This window comes from Limanda limanda, chromosome 1 (genome assembly GCF_963576545.1).
Source record: "Limanda limanda chromosome 1, fLimLim1.1, whole genome shotgun sequence".
Taxonomy (NCBI): Eukaryota; Metazoa; Chordata; class Actinopteri; order Pleuronectiformes; family Pleuronectidae; genus Limanda; species Limanda limanda.
This window is the reverse complement of record NC_083636.1, coordinates 4,578,689-4,606,670: the sequence shown is the minus strand read 5'-3', so window position 1 is coordinate 4,606,670 and position 27,982 is coordinate 4,578,689. Positions and strand designations below refer to the sequence as shown.

Below are 27,982 nucleotides of genomic sequence, written 5' to 3'. Positions count from 1 at the left end.
GGACGTCTGTCAGATCGTAACTATAGCAACCGATCAATATGTCTCTTCACAATTTGAAAATAGTTTAATCAATACATCGGTCAATCGATCCATTGCTTTTTCATTCTTTTTTAAATGATCCCCAGTGATTGGGTCAAATTTCTTGCTCCCAGCTCCTGGAATCAAATTAATTAACCATCCCTCTGATTCCGGTCCTGGGTTTATATGACAACAGCAGCGTGATCACCACTGGACCTGTCACTGTATCCGCTGACATCTGCAGCAGCCACGGCAGCGATCTGCCTCACAGCTGCCGCTGCAACTGAAAGGACCCGAGCACGGCCTCCTGCTCCGGGTTGTGAATATGCGAACATGCTGATCAGCCATCACACAGGGACAATATCACGCTGACTAGATTACTAATGTGTTTTATGCTATAAAAAAAGGGTGATATGTCTTGATTGACAGCTGACAGCTGGGTAGAGTTCATGTGTGTTAACTCAATTCTGTGACTCCACGATCACAACTGTACAGAATCTGGTTCCAAGTTCATGGGAAGTGGAGACGAGTCGTCCATCATCATATGCTCATTGCTTTATACTGGCTTTTTTTTTGATTGATTATTTATTTAAGCCTCGGAAAACACATTGAGGAATAAGACCCTCATTTACAATGTTGCCGAGGGTACAATGAATAGTTAATACATTGAAAGAAAAAATAAATAAATAAGAATGAAATAAATATGCATATATATATATATAAAAACAATAATACAAGGGAAAAGGTCATTAACAATCATTTTTGACAATTCAATAAAATACTATGGTTAAGTCAACTAACAGTTACAATCACTGCCTATACTTTACACGTTTAAATTCAATTTAAGAACTCAAATAAAAAGCTTTTGCAGGGCTTCACTACCACAGCCTCCACATCAAGGAAGTGTCGACTCCTGAGAAGATTAGAATTTCAGGAGCAGAAGCAACAGAGAGCGAATCTCTTCAGAGGATTGAGTTGTTTTCTTTTGAAACGTGCAGGTCGCAACGCCGACTTTTCTCTGGAGCCGCTGGTTTGTTGCATCTCAATCGATTAAGTCGTATGTAAGATGGAGGGCGTCTGTTATACAGGAGATTAGTGAAAACACTGCTGTGTTATGTGGCCCAAGGCAATAAAGAGGCGTCTGCAGAGAGAGAGACTGAGTTTGTGTGTGTGTGTGTGTGTGTGTGTGTGTGTGTGTGTGTGTGTGTGTGTGTGTGTGTGTGTGTGTGTCCACACTGTGGAGGACCAAGATCTTTCTCAGGAGTCGTGGAGAAGAGAAATATTCCCCCAGAGAAGATGAGGAAACAGCTGAGACCAATTCGTTGGATTTCATGGCAGCTGGGGAAAAAGTCACACGCCGAGTAACTCCCGAGTTTTTGCTGTGTAATTGCTTCCATTTGCAATTCATATTCGTGTGTGTGTGTGTGTGTGTGTGTATGTGTGTGTGTGTATGTGTGTGTGTGCATGTGTGTGTGTGTGTGTGTGTTTATTTCACAGGTGCCGCCGGTTGCAAAACCAAAACTACTTCTCCTCCCAGGTCACGTCTCCTCGCTCAGGATTTTTCTGGCTGCCGGCTTCCAGTGAAATCAAGCGACTTCGACAACATGCTCCTGAACCAGATGAAAAGCAGAAGAGGGGGGGGGAGGTTTGCCTAAAGAAGAGAAAGAAGCATCTGGGCCGTTTGTATCGAGGTGAGATTCCTTTCATAGACTTCCAAGGACTGCGTGAACCAAAGAAAAATACCTCTAGAAGCTTGTGAAATTGGATTTGAGATAAAAATCAATAATTTAAACTCCGGAGGGGAATTGGATTTCTCTGTCTCTCTCCGAGCATCGTCAGGAGCTCATTTTCTCAGTAATTCCTTTTATTGGAAGGTAATATTATTGTGAACAGCATGTAGAGGAAATAAAAACCTGGCTGAGATGAGTTTGAAAGCCTGTGCACACCCACGCACGTGTTTTAATTACTCTCCCCGATAAGACCCAGTGTGGCTGAAGATGGGAGCGAACGGTGATGAAAATGAAATTTAATTCATCAAACGGAATTGAACGGCTTTCACATCCAACCCCCACCCCCCTGAGGAATCTAATCTCAAAGCGTTTTCACCTGAAAATCTGAATCAAGATCTTTACTACATTGTTAACATTCGATCATGTATAACAAACAAGGCACTGGACCAATCACGAGTCTGTCTCAGCTGTCAATCATCAAGTTGAATGTTTCATTGAAACCAAACTTCAACAACCAGAAACATGAGCACTTGAACAAACATCAGTGTAACAACAACTACCTGAAAAGAAAGAAATCATCTTTTCAAAAAACATAATCACTGAATGCGTAAAAGAAGAGAATGTATCTACCAAATAAATAATTAAATTCTATTTTCCTATCATTATATCTCAGAGCCAGCAGCTCAATACTTGTATCTCAGGTGTGAGAATCCGTGATATCCTTGTTCTGAGTCATCCAGGTCGAATAATGGATTCTGTTTCAAGGTGGAAATGCTTTGATATTATCCCGAGAGACACACGTCTGACCAGTGATTGTTTCACAGAGACTGAATTTATTCTCTGGGTTCGTTGCAGCAAATCAGAATCGTACTCGGTCGAAGTCCGTTTTTTATCGTCTTTTAAAAAAGTAAATTCTTTGAACCAACAACTGCTTCTCTCTGGAGCTGCGTCATGATTTCTAATGTTTAACCTGCGGCAACCGTCCGTGAAGTAGAACCCATCTCACCCGTTTCTCTCTTACATCTCCTAAGTCTATTGTGTTTCTTGTTTTTTGTCTCCTCCTGGGGAATATCAATTTACAGCTTAGTGTCGCACTGTGGAGCCCGACGCCCGATCACTGTGAGACAAACCAGACCTGGATCCGAGGGAAGAGAAAGGTGAGAGGATGTGAAATCACTCGTCTCACAGTCGGAGCTGTCCGCCTCTGTGCCCGAGGAGAGAGACTCTCATGCTGTTCGTTATCAAGCAGTTCTCCAGTGTGTGTGTGTGTGTGTGTGTGTGTGGGTGTGTGTGTGTTTGGTGCCATCTGGGTAGAAGTGCACGGGTATTATACCCCATCTGTTTGTTTGCCATGTGTTTCATCACATTCTGCAGTAGCATCCTTTGGCCTCTCAGCACAGGATGAGTATAGACTGGCTTTACCATATCATTTACTTATTGTGGCCACTCGGGGGCGGCAGAATAAACTGTGAATACAACTCCTGACATTTCAACCTGAGGCCTGATGACGTCCTTTCACTCGTCAATGACAGAAGCGGATGAGAGTGAACAATAAAAGTACATTTGTGTTCTGCAAAAACAAAACAATGAGGTGAAAGACACCAAAACATCTGCTAAACTGTTTAATAGTAATATTGATCAGTGCAACTTTAACGTTCATACTTATTCCAGCAACATCAACATAGTGGAATTACTTTATTCGTATAAATTCTTGAATTACCACGTAGTATTTGTTACTTTGGATTAGTACTCATAAGTGATGACGTCTGCCTGAAAGATGAACAAACCACAAAAATGACTTAACGTGACTTTGGATAATGTTTCTCTAAAGTCGGGTATAAAGACTGAACTCCATGAAATACTCCTCAGAAGTTGCTAAACTGCCTTTAAGAACTTCATTTGAAAAGTTGTGACTTTTACAGGGTGTAATTACCTGCGTCTCAGAAAGAAGTCATGCTTCTAACTCGGAGCATTCAAGCACTAAATTGTTTCCCCCCGGTGGATTTACAGGACATTTTTAGAAACGACATATGTCCTCGGCTTTGATACAAGTACCCAACCAGGTGTATCGTACTGTGTGTGTGTGTGTGTGTGTGTGTGTGTGTGTGTGTGTGTGTGTGTGTGTGTGTGTGTGTGTGTGTGTGTGTGTGTGTGTGTGTGTGTGTGTGTGTGTGTATGTGTGTGTGTGTGTGTGTTGCTGCTGTGACCCAGCTGATTGGTCAGGTCTCTGCTTGCTGCTGCGTCTTAAAGCATAAAAACTTTCATTCTTTATAAAATGTCAGGTACCAATTTCGAACAAGTCGAGGCCGTCAACTTTAAAATTAGTTTTTCTTCATGATGTGTTTCTGTGTGGTTTTCTGCATTCACATAGGAATTTGTATGCGTTTAAGATTTTGAGAATGTCCATACTTATTTGAATTCAGGCCCAACATCAATTCTCTATGCATCAGCTGTTTCTTTCCATTAAGATTCATGAATTTCTCCCTGGGAGAAAAGGTGGAAATGCCAAAATATTATCCTGGCTCCACCCTCTCGAATCAGATCTGAGGCCTTATTCCTCTTTTATTTTATGAAACTGCTCGTTCGCTCTCACCCCAGCTGACCTGGGTTTGTCTGTATGGATTCAGTGAATGAACCTTATTGGCGATAATGGGGGAAAAATGTCAGCACATCGTGTTCAGATGGGATTGATGGATATGATAATCATCAAAGCAGTTTTAAGTGTGATTCCCTGTGGAAGGAACTGAACTCTGCAAACATCAGAGAGCTGCAGGATGGGTTTTTCCGAGCCCATATAACACAAATGGTCTGACTTTAATAGTTGCTTCGAGCTGAAATGTGCGGATTGTCGGCCAAAGGGCCCGTTCATCTAATAATGATGAGCAATTAGAGATACAGGACGAGAGCTTGGCAGCTTTCACAGTCACATAATGGCGCTTCTCATCAAAAATAATCAGAGCTCCCGAGCTCCCAACAGGAACAGCCACAGTCCTGTGTTCCTGGATGTTACCCTGATGTTGTCTTTATGGCTTTAACCACTTATTGGTGCGTCGATAACTTTAATGGCTTCTTCCTGCTAATCGCACGTCCGGTCGAACCGCAAACGTTTTGAGATTTCACCTTTTTATAACTGAAAAAACGTCGCGTCCATTTACCTTATCACCTTCTATGCGACAAAACAGCTTAAAGCCCGAAGCTGTGTCGGAGCAGAGGTAATAAAAAGCATCTTTCTGTCAAGGCCCTGGTCGTTAAAGCAATTTATTCCCTTTGCATTTCTGCTTGTGCTTCGATATTTGAAGCTTTAGCCTCGAGAATCTTTGCAGCAGTTTCATTATCACAGCATTGAGCGAGAGCTGAAACCACCGTTCAGCTGCCTGCGGTGGTGTACAGCACAGAATAATAATAGTATACTGCTACTATTACACAATATTAATAATAATACAATTCCTGTTTAGGCGAGTTCCAAAATGCCTGTATTTTGATGCAGTAAAAGAAAATAAGCCAAAGCACTAGTGGTAAAATTAAAAAGTATTTCTTATAGTAGCTAATTGATGGCGAAGAGCAAGTCATATAGGTTGTCATAGAGAGAAAAATAACCACAATTAGACATAATGTACAACCTGGTGAAAATATTATATAAATATATAAAAATATTTGTGAACACAGTAAATTTCGTGTCAGTACGGCAAGTATTATATAAAAATAAACTGTATTTATTTTAATTTTTTAATTTATAATCATTACAAATAAGTAATATATATTTCCTAATTTAAGGATTTTATTTTAGGGGGGGTGTTTAAGTCAGTTAATCGCTCTGCTGCCCCCTTCTGGTCATTCTACCTGCAAGGTGTATAAACTAACATTTGAATAACACTTGACCCCTGTGGATTCGTTGCTAATGGATGAAACCATAGGGGGTGGGGGGGTGGCGGGAGTGCAGTATCCTAAGTGAGATTTGTGGGAAAAAACGTAAAAGAAAAGACCACAATGTATTAGTAGTGGCTTCAAGGAGTCGTTCATCAATACTAATGGTTTGGTTCTAATTTCCAGCAGCGGGTTAGATTCCCATTTGTCAATATTCCACTTTTCTGTAAATTTTTTCTTTCTGTGTGTTTTAATAATTCAGATAAGCAGGATTTGTCTGTCGGCTGAAAACTAAACGTAGCCTCGGAAAAATTGGAACGACTTTTCCAGTCTTCTTCAAAATCCATTCCTAGGATATACGTCTACCGGGAAGCTTTTCCTGATTTTAGTACTTAACTGTCATTGATTTGCTTCTTGCTGATGATCAAGCACTTTCAAAGTGTGTTTTGGAAAATGCTTTTTAAATAAAGTTTATTATTAGTCGATGGAAGTTAGAAAACTCCCCGACTAACATTTGAGGAGGAGTGAGACTTTCAGCAGCTCACAATTACATAAACTGGAAATGTGGAAAAGCCTCCGTGAATAATGAATGAAGCACCTTGACTGATGGGCACAAAACATATTGTGGCAGCACCCACTTCCTTCATCAAGTCGCCGGATCGATAAACATTAGTTTGAGCTGCAACGATAAATAATCAAGAGTTGAAAAACCCGACGTGTGTATCGTAAATTCAAACTAATCCGGTTGTTCCTCATACGCACAGGAAAGCTACCGAGGCAAAGACGTCATGTACAAAAGTTTTATTCCATTCTCTCCACAGGATGTAAAATCACTTTTTTTAATTAATCAGTTATTTATATATTAAACATTCTAAAAACAGAAAAAGAAACAGTTATCCCATCATCACACAACCATCACCGCAGCAGAATCCGACCAAACGTTCCTGCATCGCACTGCAGCACTTCTGCATCATCGCTAATTCAACCCGAGCGCTACGTCCCTTCCATGTCGTGCATTAGCTAATGAACTTTAGCTGCTGACTCCAGCTTGCAGAGCAGAGACGGACTCAGACGTCCCGCACAAATAAATTAACTGACAGAGTCTCTGGACGTCACCGGGTTCACCGACACCGGCCCAAATAATGACATCATACACGAAAGAAGAAAAGGCATTCGTTAAAGCTTGGCACCTATTTCAGGGACAAGGTGTAACAAGAGCAAAGGTTCATTTTCGGATTAGAGATTTAAAAAAAGAATTATGAATTAAACATAGGCATTAGAGTTAGGAATCATAGAAGTAAAACCCCACCACCAGGACAGAAGTAGAACAACAGCAGAGTGACACTGTGTTTGAATCGGCAGTGATCAGATGCTCGGGGTGTTTCGACATCTTGATGGTAGAAAACATACAAAAAAAGAAAAGTACACTTCCTCCAGCAGACACTTGAATGACATGCTGTAATGCACTTGGATGGATTTTGTCCAAATGGAGTTGACCTGCTCGCGAACTGATAAGAAAGAAGCTCCAGAAATTTAATTGTTGAATTCCCCCGGATGGAAAAGTCGTCTTTCCGTCACATTAAACTCGTCACTTTGCTCTGGTGCTGGTAAAGTGTGACGTCAGCCTGGGTTACGAGGAGGAAACAAAAGCCACTGGATATTAAAAGGCCCATTTCCTTTGAGTGCTGAGGTTCTTGTTCAGCTGCGACAGGTGTGAAGCTTTTGTAAACCGGTTTGTATTTAGTGAAGCTTTTGAAACTGCGGCCTGATGAACCACGAGACTCTGTAGCTCGGCAGGTTAGAAACATTCAGAAGTAACTCTCCTCTCCCTCATCGTAACTCATGGAACTCGATGACCTTAAAACCACATCGCCATTTGTAAGGTGGTTTACGAGCTTCAGCTGAAACCACTGTGTAAAAAAAACAGTCCCTGTGCTCGGAGGTGGTTCAGTCCTTCAGTCCCTCCGGCTGAGGAGGGGAAGGCCTCAGAGTCAGAACCGCACAGCGTAGCCCTCAAGTTACAGTAAGAGGTGACCTCATAAGACGTGTTTGAGGAGATCAGCGTGTTAGACACCGATGGTGAAGGTTCTGTTTGTAGCCGTCGCTACCTGGACGCATCCGGGATGATTTTCTTAAACCAGCGGCCCACGGCGACGTCGACCCGCAGCACTAACGTGACCCCGATCAGCAGAGACACGCTGCTCACCAGGAACCCAGACGCCTCGAACATCAACCTCGAGGAAGCAAAGACACAAGACATTCAGTTTTAACTTTCTTCAAACATCAGAAATCTAAGTCTGGGCAGAAACAACAAAACACGATGTTAACTAATATTTAGTAAATTTGAAGCAGAAGGTTTCTGTGAGTTTCAACAAGTTAAATTTAAGACCTTTGTCAAGTTCAACAGATATGAAGGGATATCTGAGACCCAGAGTTACTATGCAGTATTAAAAGAACATGAGCATAGTCACGAGCTACCATATCGTACTTAAATCTGACTGAATAATACATATATGTATTTACGACTTTTCTTAAGGGCTTAAATTAATAACTTAGATTTTTAGGTTGTTTCCCACAGAAAACTTGCAAAACATTAATTAAACATTAAAAAACAAACAAGAATTCTGGTTGTAAATATGTCTGCGTTTACTGATGTGCATTCACTGAACTGAACTCGTGCCGTGTCCATATCCTCAAAGGCCTTTACTGCATGTGAAGTTTGAGTGAGCTGGAAAATCCATTCAGGCACTTACTTGGGTGCAAAAACCTTCCACACCATTAGGTGTCTCCTGAGGATGGCAGCTGCACAGACTGAGGCAAAGACCTGAGAGAGAGAGAGAGAGAGAGAGAGAGAGAGAGAGAGAGAAAGAGAGAGAGAGAGAGAGAGAGAGATTAGAGGTTCTGATGTGATGCACGATCAAAAGATTGAACAGAAATCCAACATCCCACGAAAAAAGGACCTAGTCCCAGCGAGGGGGTGTCACGATATCCTGATATTGACGAAATCATGACATATAAAATCAATTTAGCGCCTCTAAAATAAAATAAAAATTTGTTTGAATTATGATGCTGTGGCAACATGTTAGGTATTAGTTATATTCCATACGATACAATCAATACAAATCTCTTTCAATATCTGAAACACAAAAACTGTGTTAAAGATTAAATGACTAATTATTTTTCAAACTTTAAATAGACATGGGACGATACAATACATGATCAACAATAACCGTTTAGTGAAAACCAGATATCTTAAAGCCTAAATCTCATCTCATAGATTCATAATCACAACTAAATCTTTCACTGATGATCAACTGCTCTGTGGTGAGGGTTACCTGTGCTCCTTGGATGAAGAGGTAGCGTGTTGCGAGTTGCAGGAGAGCGGCGCTGAACTGCTGCGGGTTTTCTCTCAGCCTCATCTCCATCACCGCGTCCTCGTCTTCATCTCCACAAGCTCTTCCTCTTCCTCCTCCTCCTCCTCCTCCTCCTCCTCCTCGGCTGCCACGCACCTCACACACCAGGGGCCAGAACAGCAGCAGTGGACAACCCACTGAAGACAATCAAGACTGTAAATCATACAATCCAGTTCTTGGGTTTATTGTAACTTGTGTTTAGTCCCAGCTTAATCAATATTCTACCTAATAAAGGATAATTACCTGCGAACAAGATGTGTGAGGCGAAGGTGTTGAGCGTCACCAGGGAGGCGGGCAGCAGGGTGCCTGTGTGTCCATCAGGGAACCCCACAAAGGCTGCGCCCCACTGGATGGAGGGGAAGGTCGGAAGGTGACCCGTGGCGTGGAAGAACTGGGAGGCGGCCAGGGCCCACATCACTATCGGAGCCCAGGGAACATTAAATCCACCTGAGAAGAGAAGAGAACAGTGTTTTTAAAAAGGACAAGGAGCACGACTTTAAGAAATTACTGATTCAAAAAGAAAAGTAGGCACAAAATGATCCTCATCGCACCAGGGTCGGTTCCGTGGAGGCCACCGAGGGTCGTGGAGGAGGCGTGGATGTGCAGCAGCGCTCCCATCTCCAGCAGCAGCAGGAGGAAGGACAGCGACATGCCCTCCGGGTGCAGCAGCAGCAGGCCGATTCCCAGCAGGCCGCAGAACAGCAGCAGGGGAGCGGAGTACACAGTTCCCAGCCCGTAGGCCTCCACAGCAGGCCGGTTGTCCACCTCGCTGCCCGCGCTCTGCTCGCCGCCGCCGCCGTCGTCCAGGGAACGCCGCATCCGCTGGTAGATCTGCGGGATGAGGTGGTGCAGCTCGGCTTGGGGGCTGATGCCAGTGCTGGCTCGGTAACTGGGTGGGGGCAGCGAGGAGTTCCTGGCGGAGGCTGCGGTCCTGGTTTTGATAAACACGGTGAGGGGATCCAGCCAGATCAGAAGCAGGCCCAGCCCCAAGAGGCAGAAGGCCGCCCTGGGGAGAGACAGCTGGGCCAGGCTGATCAGCTCGCCCAGATTCCTGAAGCTGTCCTCCGGCGTGGCACCGACAGCCCAGTGCAGCCCCATGCACACGGACAGCAGCGGTAGGATCCAGCGGGCCGTGAACACCGTCCCACCTGAGGAGTTGAGGTTCCCGTAGTGGCGGAGGCAGCGTCTCAGCAGATACGTCCACAAGCCCAGGGAGAAGACCGACAAGACGTAGTGGAGGTTCTTCAGCTGGCTGTCCTGCAGCCGGGCGAGAGGAGAGAGGAACGGCGAAGGCTGGCAGGAGCCCTGCTCCTCCCGGCAGCCGTGAAACGAGAGGGAGAGGTAGAGGCTGCCGACGAGGAGTCCTGAGCAGGCCAGGAGGACGCTGCTCTCTTTCCTCACAGCCGACGGAGACAAGGCCGGAGACGGCACCAGCCCAGCAGACTTCAGGGGGTCATGGCTGGGCGGTAAGAGTAGGCCATCCCAGTTGAGGTGGATGGGAATATACAGAGCCAGAGAGAAGAGGAGAAATGTCACCACCCGGCCTTCGGCGATCACGTAGCTATCGGAGAGCAGGGAGGCGCAGCGGAGGAGAGGAACCAGGAGAGAGGGAATGAGGAGGTTACGCAGGGTGAGCCAGCTCGCACTCGTTAGAGGTTTGGATCCGTTCTTTGACACAGCAGCCGTTCGGGATCTATACGCTGTCCAGAAGAAGACCAGCTCAGAGCTGAGGGCGGCGGCGGCCAGGCACCACGCCACCTCGATGTAGCCCTGCGTGAACACCTGAGCCACGGACACGCCGAAGCCCACCGCTAGAGCCACGACAACCGGGGCCTTCAGTCCACGACCGTTGTCCCTGATCAGCACGCTCGACAGCTCAGACAGGATGAAACACATCAAGCAGGCCAACGCCAGGATGACCAACCCAGCCGCCATCTTTAACGGGTTGAACCGGGCCCAGGTAGCCCGGCAGGTGTCTCTGACGGAGGTGAGGTAGGCCTGCAGGGAGGCTGCCAGCTCTGGGGAGGGGGGGCGACCCTCTCGGACAGTGGCGAGGTACTCGGAGGAGAGGCGGGAGAAGTCCTCCTTCAGCCGGGAGAGGCTCTCCGGTGGGATGTCTTTGGCCATTCCAGAGTACGTCTCCAGGAAACGGTTTACCTGCGGAAACAGAGACGATATTAAAAAACTCGTCGGGGAAACGGTAGAAACATTAAACTGCTGCTGCTCCTGGACTGTTGCTAGGCATGCTACCTGTTTTGCGTTGATCCACAGCGCCTCCAGCTGGCTGAGACTTCCCACTGCACCCTGTCCGTGAGGAGGGAATAAGGGCAGGAGAACCTGCCCCACGCTGCTGTACGGGATGGGAATGCCCAGCAGCAGAGCCAGGGTGGGAACCAGGTCAGTCTGGGGAACTACATCCGGTTCATTCTGCAAACATGAGAAAATAAAAGCATGTTGTGTTATTTACTCCTTCATTTATCTGTGATCCTGATATTTCACAACGCAAGGATTTGAGTTTCAATATTTTTCATGAGATAAAAACATGCAGGACAAAGTTCACACATATTTTAACTGCTTATATTTGGTGTAGCATCAATTGAGGATCATTTCACTACAGTTGGTCTGATCCTTTAACTCCAAGCACATCATGAATAAATGTCTCTGCAGTGACATTTATATGTGAAATTGCTGGATTCATTCCCACCTCGTGAAATAATAACCGAGAACTAGAAAAGAAGTGTCTCTGCGTCTGATACAGCATCGAGTCTAAAGCCCCCCCCCCCCCCCTCGTCATTACAGGGGTGGTATTCCCTGTGTAGTCACGTAACCCACGATTTGGAACAACGTGTTGCGTAACGCTCCAATTACACGACAATTATGTAAATCCGCTGCCGAGTGGAGTTTGTTTCTTGTGTGATATCCGCGTTTATCCCTGAAAAAGGTGGCGACCACCTGCCAGCATCAATTCAACGGATACAGGGGAAAAAGGAAAAATAAATGTTCACGCGGGTAAAAAACGTTCTGGGGATTTGAAGAAGTAAACACGATGCAAATTGGTGTTTGCTGATAAAAAAAAAGAAAACAAATAAACACACAGACGAGGGCAAATCATTAGCGTTCTTACTTTCTCGCTGCCAGTTGTGACTGAGCATGAATGGAATATAATGTTCTGTGACCTCATCAAACAGGATTTATCTCACTCTGCATTAACATTTAGTAAACTTGTTATTGGAACGTTTCATTCAACTGAGACAGAAGAAATGTGTTGACTGAACTTGGATTTTATATTATTTTGCCTTTTTATTACATATTCATACGATCAATTTCACGTTTTCTTCAATTGTAGCTACTGTGTGTATTTATAACATTTTATTTTGAAAAATTTGGCTCGTGTACCGACCTGTGACGGGGGGCCGGGAAACAGAGGGGCCGGACTGTAGAGGAAGAGAGCGGCATCAGTCTCCTTCTGACTTTCTCCACCGTGATCTCCAGAGTCAGTCATCCCGTGATCGCCCATCACCACCAGCAGGGTGTCGTTCTGCAGCCGGTCAATCACAGACCTGCAGGAAAAGGGGGAATAGAACCATTGTTTTCAAATTTAAAATCCATGAACGTTCAAATGAGTTTTATTTATTAATTATGCCCAAAGTTCACTCTGAATTTGGTCAGAACTGTTTTAAGTTCGCTGCACCTGCTGCTTGGAATGCACTGCAAAAAACTCTAAAGTTAAAGGAGCTCATAAACCTTGAAACTTTGAAGACTCGTGTGAGAGAAACTAGAGCGGCTTCATACCGCACTTGTTCTTGTTTTGGTGTAAATCCGGAGCTTTAGTCCTGTTGCCTTATCTATTTTTTTTTTTTTTTTAAATATATTTTATCTGTGTTATGTGATTTCTGTGTGTCTTGTGACTGTTGACATTTTTTGTATGATGCTGTCTTGAACAGGCTTCCCTTGGAAAAGAGGTAATTGTATCTCAACGGGACCGACCTGGTTAAATCAAGGCAAATAAAATAAATAATAAATGAAACATCCAATGAATATCTGTTATAGTCCACAGAGAGCACATGGTGGTGATGACAGCGGCAGGACGACGAAGTGAAACAAGCACAGAGCAGCTGGACTGATGTCTGACCTGATGACTCCGTCCATCTGGGTGAGCTTGTCGGCCATCGCCGGGTGGTCGGGTCCGAACCGGTGTCCGCAGTGATCCACGCCGAGGAAATGAGCAACCAGGACGTCCCAGTCACCGCCAATCACTGTCAAAACCAACAGAGGGGGGGGACAGGTGGGGGACATCATGACATGTCCACAGTCGTCCATGTATAAAACATGTCTTCAGGGCTTAAATACTCCTGAAATTGTTTGTTTGATGGCTGCAAGAATTCTGACATTAATCTGAGTAATTCTTCTTGGCATATCATGAACAGTGTGTCAGGTACTTATAGGGTAAAATGTATGTTGTCATAAGAGCGTAATAAAGGAGACATACTGGTGGTGTAGAGGTGCTGGAGGATCCCATTGTCCACAGTGTGCAGGTCCTTGACATTGAAGGAAGGGAAGGGCAGCGAGCGGTGGAACTTCTTCGGAAAGAGACTCTCCCACGTGTCGTCGCCCATGAACACCACCCGCTTGCCTGCGTGGGACACAAAGATATAAGTACTCACTTACCTAGTATAAGTACTCACCTCCCTAGTATAAGCACTCACCTCCCTAGTATAAGTACTCACCTCCCTAGTGTAAGTATTCACCTACCTAGTATAATTAGTCACCTTCCCAGTATAAGTACTCTCCTCCCTAGTATAAGTACTCTCCTCCCTAGTATAAGTACTCTCCTCCCTCGTATAAGTACTCTCCTCCCTCGTATAAGTACTCTCCTCCCTAGTATAAGTACTCTCCTCCCTAGTACAAGTACTCTCCTCCCTAGTACAAGTACCTACCTAGTATAAGTACTCTCCTCCCTAGTATAAGTAATCTCCTCCCTAGTATAAGTACTCACCTCCCTAGTATAAGTACTCTCCTCCCTTGTATAAGTACTCTCCTCCCTTGTATAAGTACTCTCCTCCCTGGTATAGGTACTCTCCTCCCTAGTATAAGTACTCACCTCCCTAGTATAAGTACTCACCTCCCTTGTATAAGTACTCTCCTCCCTTGTATAAGTACTCTCCTTCCTAGTACAAGTACTCTCCTCCCCAGTATAAGTACTCACCTACCTAGTATAAGTACTCACCTCACTACTATAAGCAGTCACCTTCCTAACACAAGTACTCTCCTACCTAGTATAAGTACTCACGTACCTAGTATAAGTACTCACCAACCTAGTATAATAAGACACTTTCCTAGTATAATTAGTCACCTTCCTAGTTTAAGTACTCACCTCCAAAGTATAAGTACTGACCTACCTAGTATAAGTACTCACCTCCCTAGTATAAGTACTCACCTCCCTTGTATAAGTACTCTCCTCCCTTGTATAAGTACTCTCCTTCCTAGTACAAGTACTCTCCTCCCCAGTATAAGTACTCACCTACCTAGTATAAGTACTCACCTCACTACTATAAGCAGTCACCTTCCTAACACAAGTACTCTCCTACCTAGTATAAGTACTCACGTACCTAGTATAAGTACTCACCAACCTAGTATAATAAGACACTTTCCTAGTATAATTAGTCACCTTCCTAGTTTAAGTACTCACCTCCAAAGTATAAGTACTGACCTACCTAGTATAAGTACTCTCCTCCCTTGTATAAGTATTCACCTCCCTAGTATAAGTACTCTCCTCCCAAGTACAAGTACTCACCTACTGTCCCCAGCTGGTGGATGAGGTTGTCCTCCAGGATGGCGGTGGACGCGAAGTTGTTCCCCACATCCACGAAGGTGGGCAGGGACCCGGTGGTGAAGCCCTTGATCCTCTGCATGGTGGTGGTCGGCGGGTCGGCTCGGAACGGGTACAGGCGGCAGTGAGCCGGCCGGGCCGCGGCCGTCTCCTCCAGCACCGGCAGCTTGTTCTCATGGGCCCGGGGCCTCACGATGCTCGGGTCGAACCGGGCGAAGTCGATCTTCAGCGCGTCGATGATGAGCAGCACCGCCCGGCTGAAGCGCGGCCGGACCCGGCAGAAGTCCCTCGGCTCCCCGCCGGGCTGCAGCACGTCCCCGCAGCCGCTGGTCCGGTTCACCTCCAGCCGCACCAGCAGGAAGCCGCCCACGAACAGGTAGATGCCCGCGAAGTAGACCGAGCACAGGCCGAGCAGCAGGGCGAGCACCGGGAGCCGCTTCATCCTCAACGCACTCCTTCACTCCTCGCTAGCGGGCTGTGGGAGCTGCTCCTGCGGCATGGAGGCTCCTCCGGCCCCCGCGTGGCTCCACGGGGAAAGTGTCACCTTGACCAGGGCACCGGGAACCCGCCGCCTGCTCAGCCGCGACCGGGGGCTCGTCAGGCGGGTACCGCTCAGAGGACGGGCCGGTTAACGATGCTAGCTGTTAGCCGCTAGCTAGCTCTGCTCCAGCTCCTGTCACTGACCTTGTGCCGCTGCGGGTTTCGTCCTATCTCCGGCCGCGGGGGGTGTGTGTGTGTGTCTGTCCGTGTGTGTGTGTGTGTGTGTTGTGTGTGTGGAGGTCACGGAAGTCTCAGGTGGAGCGGAGCGGGACGTGACGCCTCCCCCCTCACCTGCATGGGGACGCCGGGTACAGCGAGATTAGATGACCGGTGACAGCTAGGAACCTTTGTGGGCGTGGGACGCGGCGGAAACACAGCGGCGGACGAGTTTGTTCACAGCACCACGGTGAAGAGTGGAGTTTTGTTGCCCTGAGCGCAGACTTGCAGGCACAAAAACAAAGTAAAACATGACGTTTTTATTCTTATTTATTTAATTTGTACTGTTTTAATATCTTTAACATTTTGGAGAACATTATTTATTTATTTATTTATACCTTTTATTTCAATCATCGACCAAACAAAACCATTTAAATGCAAACACAAAATCTCAAATGGTGAATAAAAAGGAGCAGAACAAGGAATAATCCTATATCATCTGCTCCTCTTTCACAAGACATTCATTAACAAAGCAATTCATTCAATGAAAATAAATAATTCAAATAGCTGCAGGCCAACACTGCCCCTCGTATCCCTCTATTAGTAATACTTTATTTTATATCGTACAAAAAAAGATTGCAAACAGATTAACCTCTCAAAACCAATCAGAACAAAACTTAAAACAGTTGTGGAAATTATGAAATAAGCATTAGAGCACAATGCAAAGTAAACCACTCACATGGCAATTTTTTGCCTTTAAGCCAAAATAAAGGGCACAATATATCAACTCTTGAAGGACAGAGGGAGATTTGTGTCAAGGGGCCGGGGTCAGAGGACCAGGTCAGAATGATGCCGCCAGGATAATGGGTCAGTGCAGAGCTGGAAGAGAGAAACACACATCGATCCATCCATCCATCTTTAAAACCATCCAGCTATGTATCTATATCCATCTCTCCACCAATAAAAATAAAGGCATGAGTCGGCCTTTCAGCTACAGATTTATAAAAGGTTGAACCTTTGTTTCTCGGGTGAAAAATGTTTTGGTTTCCTTGTTAATGAAAATGGAGTGGTGAGAAATCCATTAACAATCTATCATTGAACTTCTAGAAGTTAAATTCCAAATTGGTTCACAAATTGAAACTTGTTTGCAAGATAAATTAAATGGCTGAAGGTTGAAAGTTGAATAAATAACAATAATTTATGTGTTTGACTGTTTCTGAATAAACTATGGAACTAGAACGTTAATGTTAATGTACAAACAGTCCCTTAAAAGACAGACAGCCACAGACAGAGACATAGAGACAGACTCGGAATAATATGAAATATATTTTATTTCCTGTACAATCGTGTGTTTATTTGAAAAGACTCATTTTCTCAGCAGGTACGACAACTCCTCATGCCTCAGGATCCCACGACATCCAGGCACTCGGCGTCCAGGACACACAGGGACATTGAGGAGGAGGACTACTACCTCTGATGGAGGGTCCTTCTCCGGTTGGGGACCCGGGCCTTCACCCTCCGGGACAGCACCTCTCGCTCTCTGTCTCTGTATCAGAAAGTCCCAATGAGCCTGAGAAATATCTCGCTGCCTCCTGCTAAAGAAAAAGATCCGTCAACCAGACTGAAGATGACTCAGCTGCAACACTGCCACGACCCAGAAGAGACGCAGCCTCACCGAGGACGATACGCATGAGTAGTAACGGAGGAAGAAGCAGCAGCTTGGTGATCCTCCTAGGAACATGTAGGAAGAAGTATTAATGTGTATTAATCACTTCAACTTGATCTCTTATATTATAATGTATCTGTCAAGATTTAGGGGAGGAGTAGGACCCAGACACAGAGTTTAAAACAAAAGCTAATTCTTAATTAAACAAGTTCTTAAACAGACACAAAACAAAACATAAACACTAACTGGAGAAACTAAAACAGAAGGAAGCTTACACAGGGGCTCAGGAGGACGGGACCATGGACCATCAACGACAAGAAGAACAAACAATCCGACTGAGGACAAAGGAGAGCACAGAGACTTATACACACACACCAGGAAGGCATGGGCAATTGAACACAGGTGTAACACATGAGGACTTGGGCAGACAATCACAGACAGGAAGTGAAGACAGAAACAACACACAAGGAACATAGACTACAAAATAAAACTTAAACAGAGTGTGGACACATGAAAACAACTTGAACATACACTGCACTGACAGCAACACTGAGCTCAGTGAACATGTGAGGACGATGTGCAGTATGATTATTAACCTGCTAAATATAACCTGCAGGATAATTTAATCCCTGAGTGTGTCGGTTATCGTCCCCTGATCCTGTCCTGCACAACAACATGAACCACAAAAGTCCTGCAGGACGCAAATCTCCACCTGGCCTCATGTCCTTCCGTCTGATCTCAGAGGAATTTAACTTTCATCTGAGTGAAGTCATATCCTATTGTCTGTGATGAGTCATGTGAAGGATGGAGACACAGTGACCCTCTCCTCGACGACATGACAGACAAACCTCTGTGCAGTGAGGTCTGTGTGTGGAACTGTGTTTGTTAAACTCGGATGTTGTGAATCCTCATTTCCAGTCGAGCTGTGATGAAACATTTTAATAAACTTCAGTGAAACGTGCTGCTCAAGTTGTTAGAAACACAGAGGCACCACTAGGGGGCAGCACATCCAGAGTCATTCTCTTCGGATTGTGACGTTATTATATTTCTGTTTGACAAATGACAAGAAAACTAAACTTAGATTAAATGGAATTTTTAACAAACAGCAACTTTAAAAGCACATTGTGTCTGTGTCTGTTCTATTAATCAATACAACTTTATTCATACATAACTTTTCGTACATGACAGCAAATCTTTTCAGATGACAAACCAAAAACAAACGCTAAACAAATATTAACAGTAAAACTAAGTGTGTGTGTGCCATGTAGTATGATGAGGATATGATTGTAAACGATGACACATGGATGACTGCAGAGATTGCAGTGCTGTAATCTGATGCAGATCATGTTTAGATCACATATAGACACAGCTGATGATACACAGTATTGTTCTGTTACATAATGCTGGTGCACTGTCTCTCTCTCTCTCTCCGATGTTCAGTGGCAGAGCAAAGGGCCAGGGTCAGAGGATCAGGTCAGAATGATGCCGCCAGGATAATGGGTCAGTGCAGAGCTGGAAGAGAGAGAAACACACATCTATCCATCCACCCATGTATCTATCTATATATCCATCCATCTATCTCCATCCATTTATGTATCTATATATCCATCCATCTTTATATCCATCCATCTCTCCACCAATAGAAATAAAGGCATGAGTCGGCCTTTCAGCTACAGATTTATAAAAGGTTGAACCTTTGCTTCTCGGGTGGAAAATATTTTGGTTTCCTTGTTAATGAAAATGGAGTGGTGAGAAATCCATTAACAATCTATCATTGAACTTCTAGAAGTTAAATTCCAAATTGGTTCACAAATTGAAACATGATTGTTTGCAAGATAAATTAAATGGCTGAAGGTTGAAAGTTGAATAAATAACAATAATTTATGTGTTTGACTGTTTCTGAATAAACTATGAAACTAGAACGTTAATGTTAATGTACAAACAGTCCCTTAAAAGACAGACAACCACAGCCACAGAGACATAGAGACAGACTCAGAATAATATGAAATATTTTATTTCCTGTACAATCGTGTGTTTATTTGAAAAGACTCATTTTCTCAGCAGGTACGACAACTCCTCATGCCTCAGGATCCCACGACATCCAGGCACTCGGCGTCCAGGACACACAGGGACATCGAGGAGGAGGACTACTACCTCTGATGGAGGGTCCTCCTCCGGTTGGGGACCCGGGCCTTCACCCTCCGGGACAGCACCTCTCGCTCTCGTTCTCTGTATCAGAAAGTCCCAATGAGCCCAAGAAATATCTCGCTGCCTCCTGCTAAAGAAAAAGATCCGTCAACCAGACTGAAGATGACTCAGCTGCAAAACTGCCACGACCCAGAAGAAATGCAGCCTCACCGAGGACGATACGCATGAAGAGTAATGGAGGAAGAAGAAGCAGCAGCAGCTTGGTGATCCTCCTAGGAACATGTAGGAAGAAGTATTAATGTGTATTAATAACTTCAACTTGATCTCATATATTATAATGTATCGGTCAAGATTTAGGGGAGGAGTAGGACCCAGACGCAGAGTTTAAAACAAAAGCTAATTCTTAATTAAAAAAGTTCTTAAACAGACACAAAACAAAACATAAACACTAACTGGAGAAACTAAAACACAAGGAAGCTTACACAGGGGCGCAGGAGGGCAAGAGGGCGGGACCATGGACCATCAACGACAAGAAGAACAAACAATCCGACAGAGGACAAAGGGGAGCACAGAGTCTTATACACACACACCAGGAAGGCATGGGCAATTGAACACAGGTGTAACACATGAGGACTTGGGCAGATAATCACAGACAGGAAGTGAAGACAGAAACAACACACAAGGAACATAGACTACAAAATAAAACAGGAAACAGAAACAGAGTGTGGACACATGAAAACAACTTGAACATACACAACAGGGATTTACAAAATAAACAGAAAACACTTTTAAAATTAGCCTGACAAATATAAACTAAAGTGCCAGACGGTTACAGTATCTTTATTAATCACATTATTAATCCTGTGACAACCCTGGAGTTGTCTGCTGTGCTTGTGTTTCAGGCTCCTGTGGGCGGAGTCAGACCCTAGTGATCAGCAGGGATGTGGCACACCTGGGGGACCACTACTTAAGAGGCCTGCAGACTGGGCGCTGGTCTCTCATTCACCGGGTCTCCCTCCACATGCACATATGGAGGTTTTCTTTGTATTTATTCTTTCTAGAATAAATACTGTAACTGCAGAACTTTGTGGCCGTCTGTGTTTCTTGTTGCACAACAGGAGCCAAGGTGAAACAAGTGGGGGCTCGTCCAGGATCCAGATCCAGGTTTGTTTCTCACTCTTTTCTGTACTGAGAAAGTAGAAGGCCTCTAGTGGGTTAAGGTTCCCCTGGAATATTGTACTGGTTGCCTGGGTGTGACCAGGGTATGTGATAACTTTAGAGTGAATGTAGTACTTGGAGCCTACATCAGTGGTACTAATTGCCTTCATTATCAGGCACTAATTAGAGGGATTCACCTTTTGGAGTTACCTTTCCTGGTAGGAATAAGCAACAGTATCTCTCTCGGAGGGTCTGTTGGTTTGTTGTTTTTGTTTGTTATTTTGGTGCATAAACATGATTTGACTTTGTGTCTTGGGTACACGTCCATGTCCGTCTGGTGAGTAACAGCATAGCTGGGGCTTTACCTGGTCATTGGTTTTGTGTTTAAAACACCTGTCATGAAATGCATGAAGACTAGGGTCCAGAGAAGGTAGTTAGCATTGGTTAGGCAGATAGTCAGGGGAGAGGTATTCCGAAGAAGAAGAAGATACACTTTTATTAATCCCACACACATGCACAAACATGCAAAGACACACTCATGCATTGGGGAAATTAGTCCTCTGCATTTCACCCATCTGGTGCAGGACACACTGCAGAGCAGAGCAGTGGGCTGCCAGGTACGGCGCCCGGGGAGCAGATGTTGCGGGAGTAAGGTGCCTTGCTCAGGGGCACTAGACAGGGTAGGGAGAAGAGTCTTTTTGAACTTTGGACAGGTCCAGGTTCGTTACACCATCCAGGCAAGTTTCCGCCGAAACTCCGAGGAGACGAACCGTGGAGTCGAACCAGCATCGAACCAGAGACCCCTTCTCTGCCAGTAGTCCAAGTTTTCTGCCACTAGTCCACCGCCTCTCCCTAAGGTGATGAAATGTATATAAATTAAATAAAAAAATGGTTATCTGGGTTTGTTCTTTTGAGACAATGGCTACCATGGAGGATTTTGTGCAGTGCCCTAGTATGGAGGTGCTAGGAAAATGTACCAGGGAGCAGTTGCTAAAAATTGCAGAGACGCGCATCAAGAGAAGGAGCAGCAGCAGCGACGTGCACAGCAGCAGGCCAGTGGCAGTGTGTATTTATCACTTCAACTTGATCTCTTATATTATAATACATCTGTCAGGATTTAGGGGAGGAGTAGGACCCAGATGCAGAGTTTAAAACAAAAGCTAATTTTTAATTAAACCCATTCTCTAACAGACACAAAACAAAACATAAACACTAACGGGGAGAAACAAAAACACAAGGAAGTCTCCTGGTCCCAGGTTCTGTCTGTCTCTCTCTCTGTCTTTGTATCTGTCTCTCCAACACTCCTCCTCACAGGCAACATGATGACATCATCCGGTGAGCGTCATTTCCTTATATGGTTTTTCCCGAGGAGCAAACTCACCGATGACCCACTTGATCCAGAACTCCTGCGTCACGTCCACCGTGCGGACCAGCAGCAGGCGCTTGAAGTAGTTCCCCACTCTCTTGCTGTCCTCTTCCAGGTACGTCTTGGCTTTGTCCAGGAACTCTACCAGGTGGTCGTCCGTCAGGTGACCTGGAAACGGACGAGGAAACGTTAGAACTCGTGGTTTTAAATCAACACTGACCTGTTCTGTCAGCTGTCTCCTCCTGGTCCCTGGTTCTGTCTGTCTCTCTCTAACGCTCTCTGCTCTATCTTTCTCTCTCTTCTCTATCTTTCTCTCTCTCCCTCTCACAGAGGTAGAGGCCGGGTGAAGGCCCGGGTGGGGACCTGGGCCTTCACCCTCCGGGACAGCGCCAGCAGCTTGTTGGTAAATCTGCTTGTGTCCTTGGATGACAATCTTTTAATTAATAAAAGACCCACCGCTCAACCAATCAGAAAAGAGCATCAGAAAGTTCCTGTGTACCTGAGAAACATCTCGCTACCTCCTGCTAAAGAAAAAGATCCGTCAACCAGACTGAAGATGACTCAGCTGCAAAACTGCCACAACCCAGAAGAAATGCAGCCTCACCGAGGACGACACGCATCAAGAGTAGCGGCAGAAAGAGTTGGAGCAGCAGCAGCAGCGACATTCACAGCAGCCTCACCGAGGACGACGCGCATCAAGAGTAGGGGCAGAAGGAAGGATCGGCAGGAGCAGCATGCACAGCAGCCTCACCGAGGACGACGCGCATGAGTAGTAGGGGCAGAAGGTGGAGCAGCAACAGCAGCATGCACAGCAGCCTCACCAAGGACAACACGCATGAGTAGTAGGGGCAGAAGGTGGAGCAGCAACAGCAGCCTCATCGAGGACGACACGCATCAAGAGTAGGAGCAGAAGGATCAGCAGCAGTGACATGCACAGCAGCCTCACTAAGGACGACACGCATCAAGAGTAGGGACAGAAGGAGCAGCAGCAGCATGCACAGCAGCAGGCCAGCGGCAGCAGCAGGTGTTTGGTGATCCTCCTAGGAACATGTAGGAAGAAGTATTAATGTGTATTTATCACTTCAACTTGATCTCTTGTATTATAACGTATCTGTCAGGATTTAGGGGAGGAGTAGGACGCAGAGTTTAAAACAAAAGCTAATTTTTAATTAAACAAGTTCTTTAACAGACACAAAAAAAAACATCAACACTAACTGGGAGAAACAAAAACACAAGTAAGCTTACACAGGGGATTCAGAGGTGCAGAGGCTCAGGTGCTCAGGACCCGGGCCTTCACCCTCCGGGACAGCGGCAGCAGCTTGTTGCGTCTCAGCCTCCTCTTCACCTTCTCTTCCTCTCTCCGCTTCTCCTCCACATGGTCGAAGTCGGACCCTTCCTGCCGCTGCAGCCTGCTCCTCTTCCTGGGCTGCACCGTCCTCTTAGGCTGTCTCTCTCTGGCTATCTCTATGTAAAGCTCTCTCCTGTCTCTCGCGGACGGAAGGACACAGCAGATAAGATGGAGGATGATCTCATGTGTTTCATGTCTTCTTTTTTCTCATATTATGTAACGCCTCTTTGTATAAGTTCTGAAGTTGTTCCATTTTGAGCACCCGTGCTTGTTGTGTAAACTCTGCAGAGCTTGCTATTATAAAAACTCAAAAGCAACTCCAGTCTGAGAATTTCATTATTTCAAATCTCAAGAGGAATTTCAATCACAATATCTAATGTTATTTCAAGTTTTTTCACTCGACAACTCATTTGACTTGACAGTGTTACACAGATTCTTATTCTGCAGAAACAGATTTACTGTGATCAACTGTAACCTGAGTATTTAAAGTCACATCTGCATTGTAAGAGCAGCTGTTTAAATTAGAATTACATCTCCTTAAGCTCTTTATTCAGAGTATTGGTGTTGTAACGTGTTACAGTGAAAACTAAACGTGTCTGCTACCTTCAGTTTTTACATCGTTAATCTTAGGCAGACTTCCCTGAATTTTTTTTTTAATTATAAATAAATAATAGGAAGTGTAACTTTACTAGAATAGACAGTCACATAGAGAACCTGTGGCTGATGTCCACAACCTATTCCCTGAGCTGAAATGATTATGATCTGATGAACTTTGAGGTAATAAACTTTTATTTTTACCATGTAAAAGTGTTAAGGAGTTAACCTGACCCCAGGTAAATCCTGTTTTCATTACTTATAAACAATCAAAGCAAAGTATTGCACATAATACATAATGTATTAAATAATATATGCAATACTATGGAGCTAGAACAGTCTCAAAAGTAATAAATGCACACAGAAATGAATACATGCGCAAAAAAGATCCACTATTTAATTGGGGATTTATATATATATGTGACTCAAAACACAAATACATTTCAATGCACACACATATGTTTCAGTCCATATATAAGTACAAAAAATTCACATGTAAAACATAAGATTCATGAACATATTTCCGATGCACACACAAATAGAAAAAAAATTCACAAATATATCCATGTAAAAGTATTTGCAATCTTCATCAAATACATGATTGGAGCGTGTTACATTCATATATAAACTGTTGGACCTGCATTTACAAAGTGCTTTTAATTTGTAAACCTCGCTGCATTTGTGTGTGAGACTTTTGAGACTGTCCTGACGTGAGTCTGATCCACAAATGCGTTTTTTCTAAGAGGGGATCCATCACGTGCAGCGTGTCAGTATCACTACGCACAGACTGAACTGTGATCTGTTCAGGTCAGAAACAGATCTACTCCACTGATCTAGCAGCCAAACCAGAATAAAATGATGTGACAGGGATATGAATGCATGCTGCTGAGAGTCTGCTCTGTGAATAGAAACATATGCAGGAACCTGAAGAGATAGAGAGAAGCTTTGTTTTGTCCTTGTCAGTGTTGTCCACATACATCTGTCCAACAAGATACCATCTTCCAGGGAAAAAGGCAGGTTGGTGAGACAGTTGTGCTGATGTGCAGGGGAAAGATGCTTGTGTCTTTCAAGATCAAGGAGTCAGATGTATTCTTGGGTTGTAAAGATATTCAATACATCTATTTAATAAAGGAAAAGTCAGAGTATCCAGGAGTTTAGGTTCCTCTATGGTTAAATGTAGGCTGGACGAACTGTGTACAGATGTACATGTGGTGAAGTTCAGGAGCTGAGAACAACAGAGGTTGGATCTTGATTCAACTTTTGTGTGACCTGTGGAGAGGGAGGAGCAAAGATCTTTTTCTGTTCAGAGGAAGTGGAACTGCTCTACAGTCACTGGCAGCAGCTGAATTGGCGCAGCAAGAAAATCAACTGCTGTTGGATCTGTCTGGATCCGCTGAAGGATCCGGTGACTACTGTCTGTGGACACAGCTACTGTAAGAGCTGTATTAACACCCACTGGGACAAAGAGGAGGAGAGAGGAAGCTACAGCTGTCCTCAGTGTAGACAGACCTTCACACCGAGGCCTGTCCTGGGGAAAAGCACCATGTTAGCTGATTTAATGGAGGAGCTGAAGAAGACTGGACTCCAAGCTGCTCCTGCTGATCACTGCTATGCTGGACCTGAAGATGTGGCCTGTGATGTCTGCACTGGGAGAAAACTTAAAGCTCTCAAGTCCTGTTTGGTTTGTTTGGCCTCTTATTGTGAAAACCACCTCCAGCGTCATCTTCAGTCACCTCCATTGAAGAAGCACAAGCTGGTGGAGCCCTCGGAGAAGCTCCAGGAGAACATTTGCTCTCGTCACGACGAGGTGATGAAGATGTTCTGCCGCACTGATCAGCAGTGTATCTGTTATATCTGCTCTGTGGATGAACATAAAGGCCACGACACAGTTACAGCTGCAGCAGAAAGGACTGAGAGGCAGAGAGAGCTCGGGCTGAGGAGACAAACAATCCAGCAGAGAGTCCAGGACACAGAGAAAAATGTTAAGCTGCTTCAACAGGAGGAGGAGGCCGTCAATGGCTCTGCTGATAAAGCAGTGGAGGACAGTGAGGAGATCTTCACTGAGATGATCCGTCTGCTGGAGAAAAGAAGCTCTGATGTGAAGCAGCAGATCAGATCCCAGCAGGAAACTGAAGTGAGTCGAGTCAGAGAGCTTCAGGAGAGACTGGAGCAGGAGATCACTGAGCTGAAGAGGAAAGACCATGAACTGAAGCAGCTCTCAGACACAGAGGATCACAACCAGTTTCTACACAACTACCCCTCACTGTCACCACTCAGTGGATCTACACACTCATCCAGCATCAGGATCCGTCCTCTGAGGTACTTTGAGGACGTGACAGCAGCTGTGTCACAGGTCAGAGGTCGACTACAGGACATTCTGAGTGAGACAGAGACAGAGATTTTACAGATTGTGTCTCAAGTGGATGTTTTACTGCCACACCTAGAGCCAGAGACCAGATCTGACTTCTTAAGATATTCACAGGAAATCACTCTGGATCCAAACACAGTAAACAAATATCTGTTATTATCTGAGGGAAACAGAAAAGTAACACGTATAAGAGAAGATCAGTCTTATTCTAATCACCCAGACAGATTTACTTATTGGGCTCAGGTGCTGAGTAGAGAGAGCCTGACTCGACGTTGTTACTGGGAGGTGGAGGTGGGGGGGGGAGTAGGAGTTGATGTAGCAGTCACATACAAGAATATCAGCAGAGCAGAAAACTCACATGAATGTCTATTTGGATTCAATGATAAATCTTGGTCATTATCTCGTTTTGGAAACTGTTATATCTTTTATTACAACAGCATCAAGACTCCAGTGTCAAGTCTTCTGCCCTCCAGAGTAGGAGTGTACCTGGATCACAGTGCAGGTGTTCTGTCCTTCTACAGCGTCTCTGACACCATGACTCTCCTCCACAGAGTCCAGACCACATTCACTCAGCCTCTCTATGCTGGAGCTGGGGTTTATCATTATGGAGCCACAGCTGAGTTCTGTAAACTCAAATAGACTCAAGTCATTAAAAGCAGTGATTTAGATTCTGTGTGTAAATCTTTAACTTCTTTTGTCTCCATGTTTGTTGATCAAAGTTCGTCGTGGTGACGTTTCTGCTCCGCACACAGTTCAGCTGTCAATCAAACACTGACCTTCCTTTATCACACATATTTAGTTCTCACTTTGTAAAGACAGAAATCTATAATTACACTGACATGAATGTGTTTGAAAGAACTAATGTTGCTGTTGTCCTCAGTTGGGACACCTCAAGATTAAAGAAATGATTCCTGTTCCTCACCAGTGTACTAGGACCCTCTGGTCGTAGGTAACTTGTTGTATGTTATGGTAGGTTTTTATAGATAGTACAATAGATTTAATCTTGTCCTTGAGGAGGATGAATTTAAGAAAAGCATCATGTGTAAGTCTTCTGATGAAGTTTATTTGCTTAACTTTCTGTGTCTCATGTCCTTTTCAATTCAATGAATAAAGACATTTAATAAATAAGTGAAATAATCGAACCACACTATGGTCTAATATCACTCCTGTCAGACAAGACATATATATGTAATATATTTCCCTCTATGTGGTATGTAAACTTATAGATAAAATGAAGTACCGCTTAATTTTCATGTATGGAAACTATAATTGTGGCTGCTCATGATGTCACACCATCATGATTTTAGTAGTTAACAGAAATAAAAATAATTAAATATAAATGACTCCCAGTGTGGGAGGCACGCTACCCTGTTTCAAGATACATTTATTAAATATAGGCGGGAGGGGGGGGGGGGGGAGCAGTTTGAGTCAATCATTAATAACAAGGAAAAACCAGAATTGCTCAACACTGGAAAGTACCAACTATAACATGCAAAGCAGCACTGGGCGGGCCCGAGCACATGCATTTTGAAGCGTTGCATGCGTTTTGCCTGAAAAAAATAAATAATGACTGAGGAAATTTTGACACAAAGAGCTGTTCAGGCTTTGACTCTGATCATGAGACAGAAGTTTGGTGGTGATAGGACAATGCAGAGTGCATATGTTATGACAACATCGTCTCCTTTGGCGAAGGATGAACCTTCGCCGTTGACACGGTTTGAGGAATGTCCCAGTTCTGAGAGAGAAAGAGACGTGACCTTTGCAAGACATAAAGTTTTCTTTG

The 27,982-nt window shown here is 44.6% G+C and overlaps 2 protein-coding genes across 2 annotated transcripts; one reads left to right on the top strand and one right to left on the bottom strand.

Moving 5' to 3' along the window:
• Positions 1-6,398: 6,398 nt before the first annotated feature.
• Positions 6,399-15,547, bottom strand: pigo (phosphatidylinositol glycan anchor biosynthesis, class O). The gene is made up of 10 exons (XM_061072767.1): positions 14,820-15,547; positions 13,515-13,658; positions 13,158-13,281; positions 12,426-12,585; positions 11,276-11,452; positions 9,577-11,182; positions 9,269-9,472; positions 8,948-9,162; positions 8,366-8,436; positions 6,399-7,846 (listed from the first exon to the last, which is right to left on the bottom strand). The coding sequence occupies exons 1-10, from the start codon at positions 15,295-15,297 to the stop codon at positions 7,717-7,719; spliced, it is 3,309 nt and encodes a 1,102-aa protein (XP_060928750.1). The 5' UTR covers positions 15,298-15,547; the 3' UTR covers positions 6,399-7,716.
• Positions 15,548-25,215: 9,668 nt separating this feature from the next.
• On the top strand, positions 25,216-27,128 carry LOC133013954 (tripartite motif-containing protein 16-like; the record flags this gene model as incomplete). The annotated part of the gene is made up of 1 exon (XM_061081042.1): positions 25,216-27,128. A coding segment is annotated over one exon (1,623 nt), but the record flags the coding sequence as incomplete, so codon positions are not given.
• Positions 27,129-27,982: the final 854 nt, after the last annotated feature.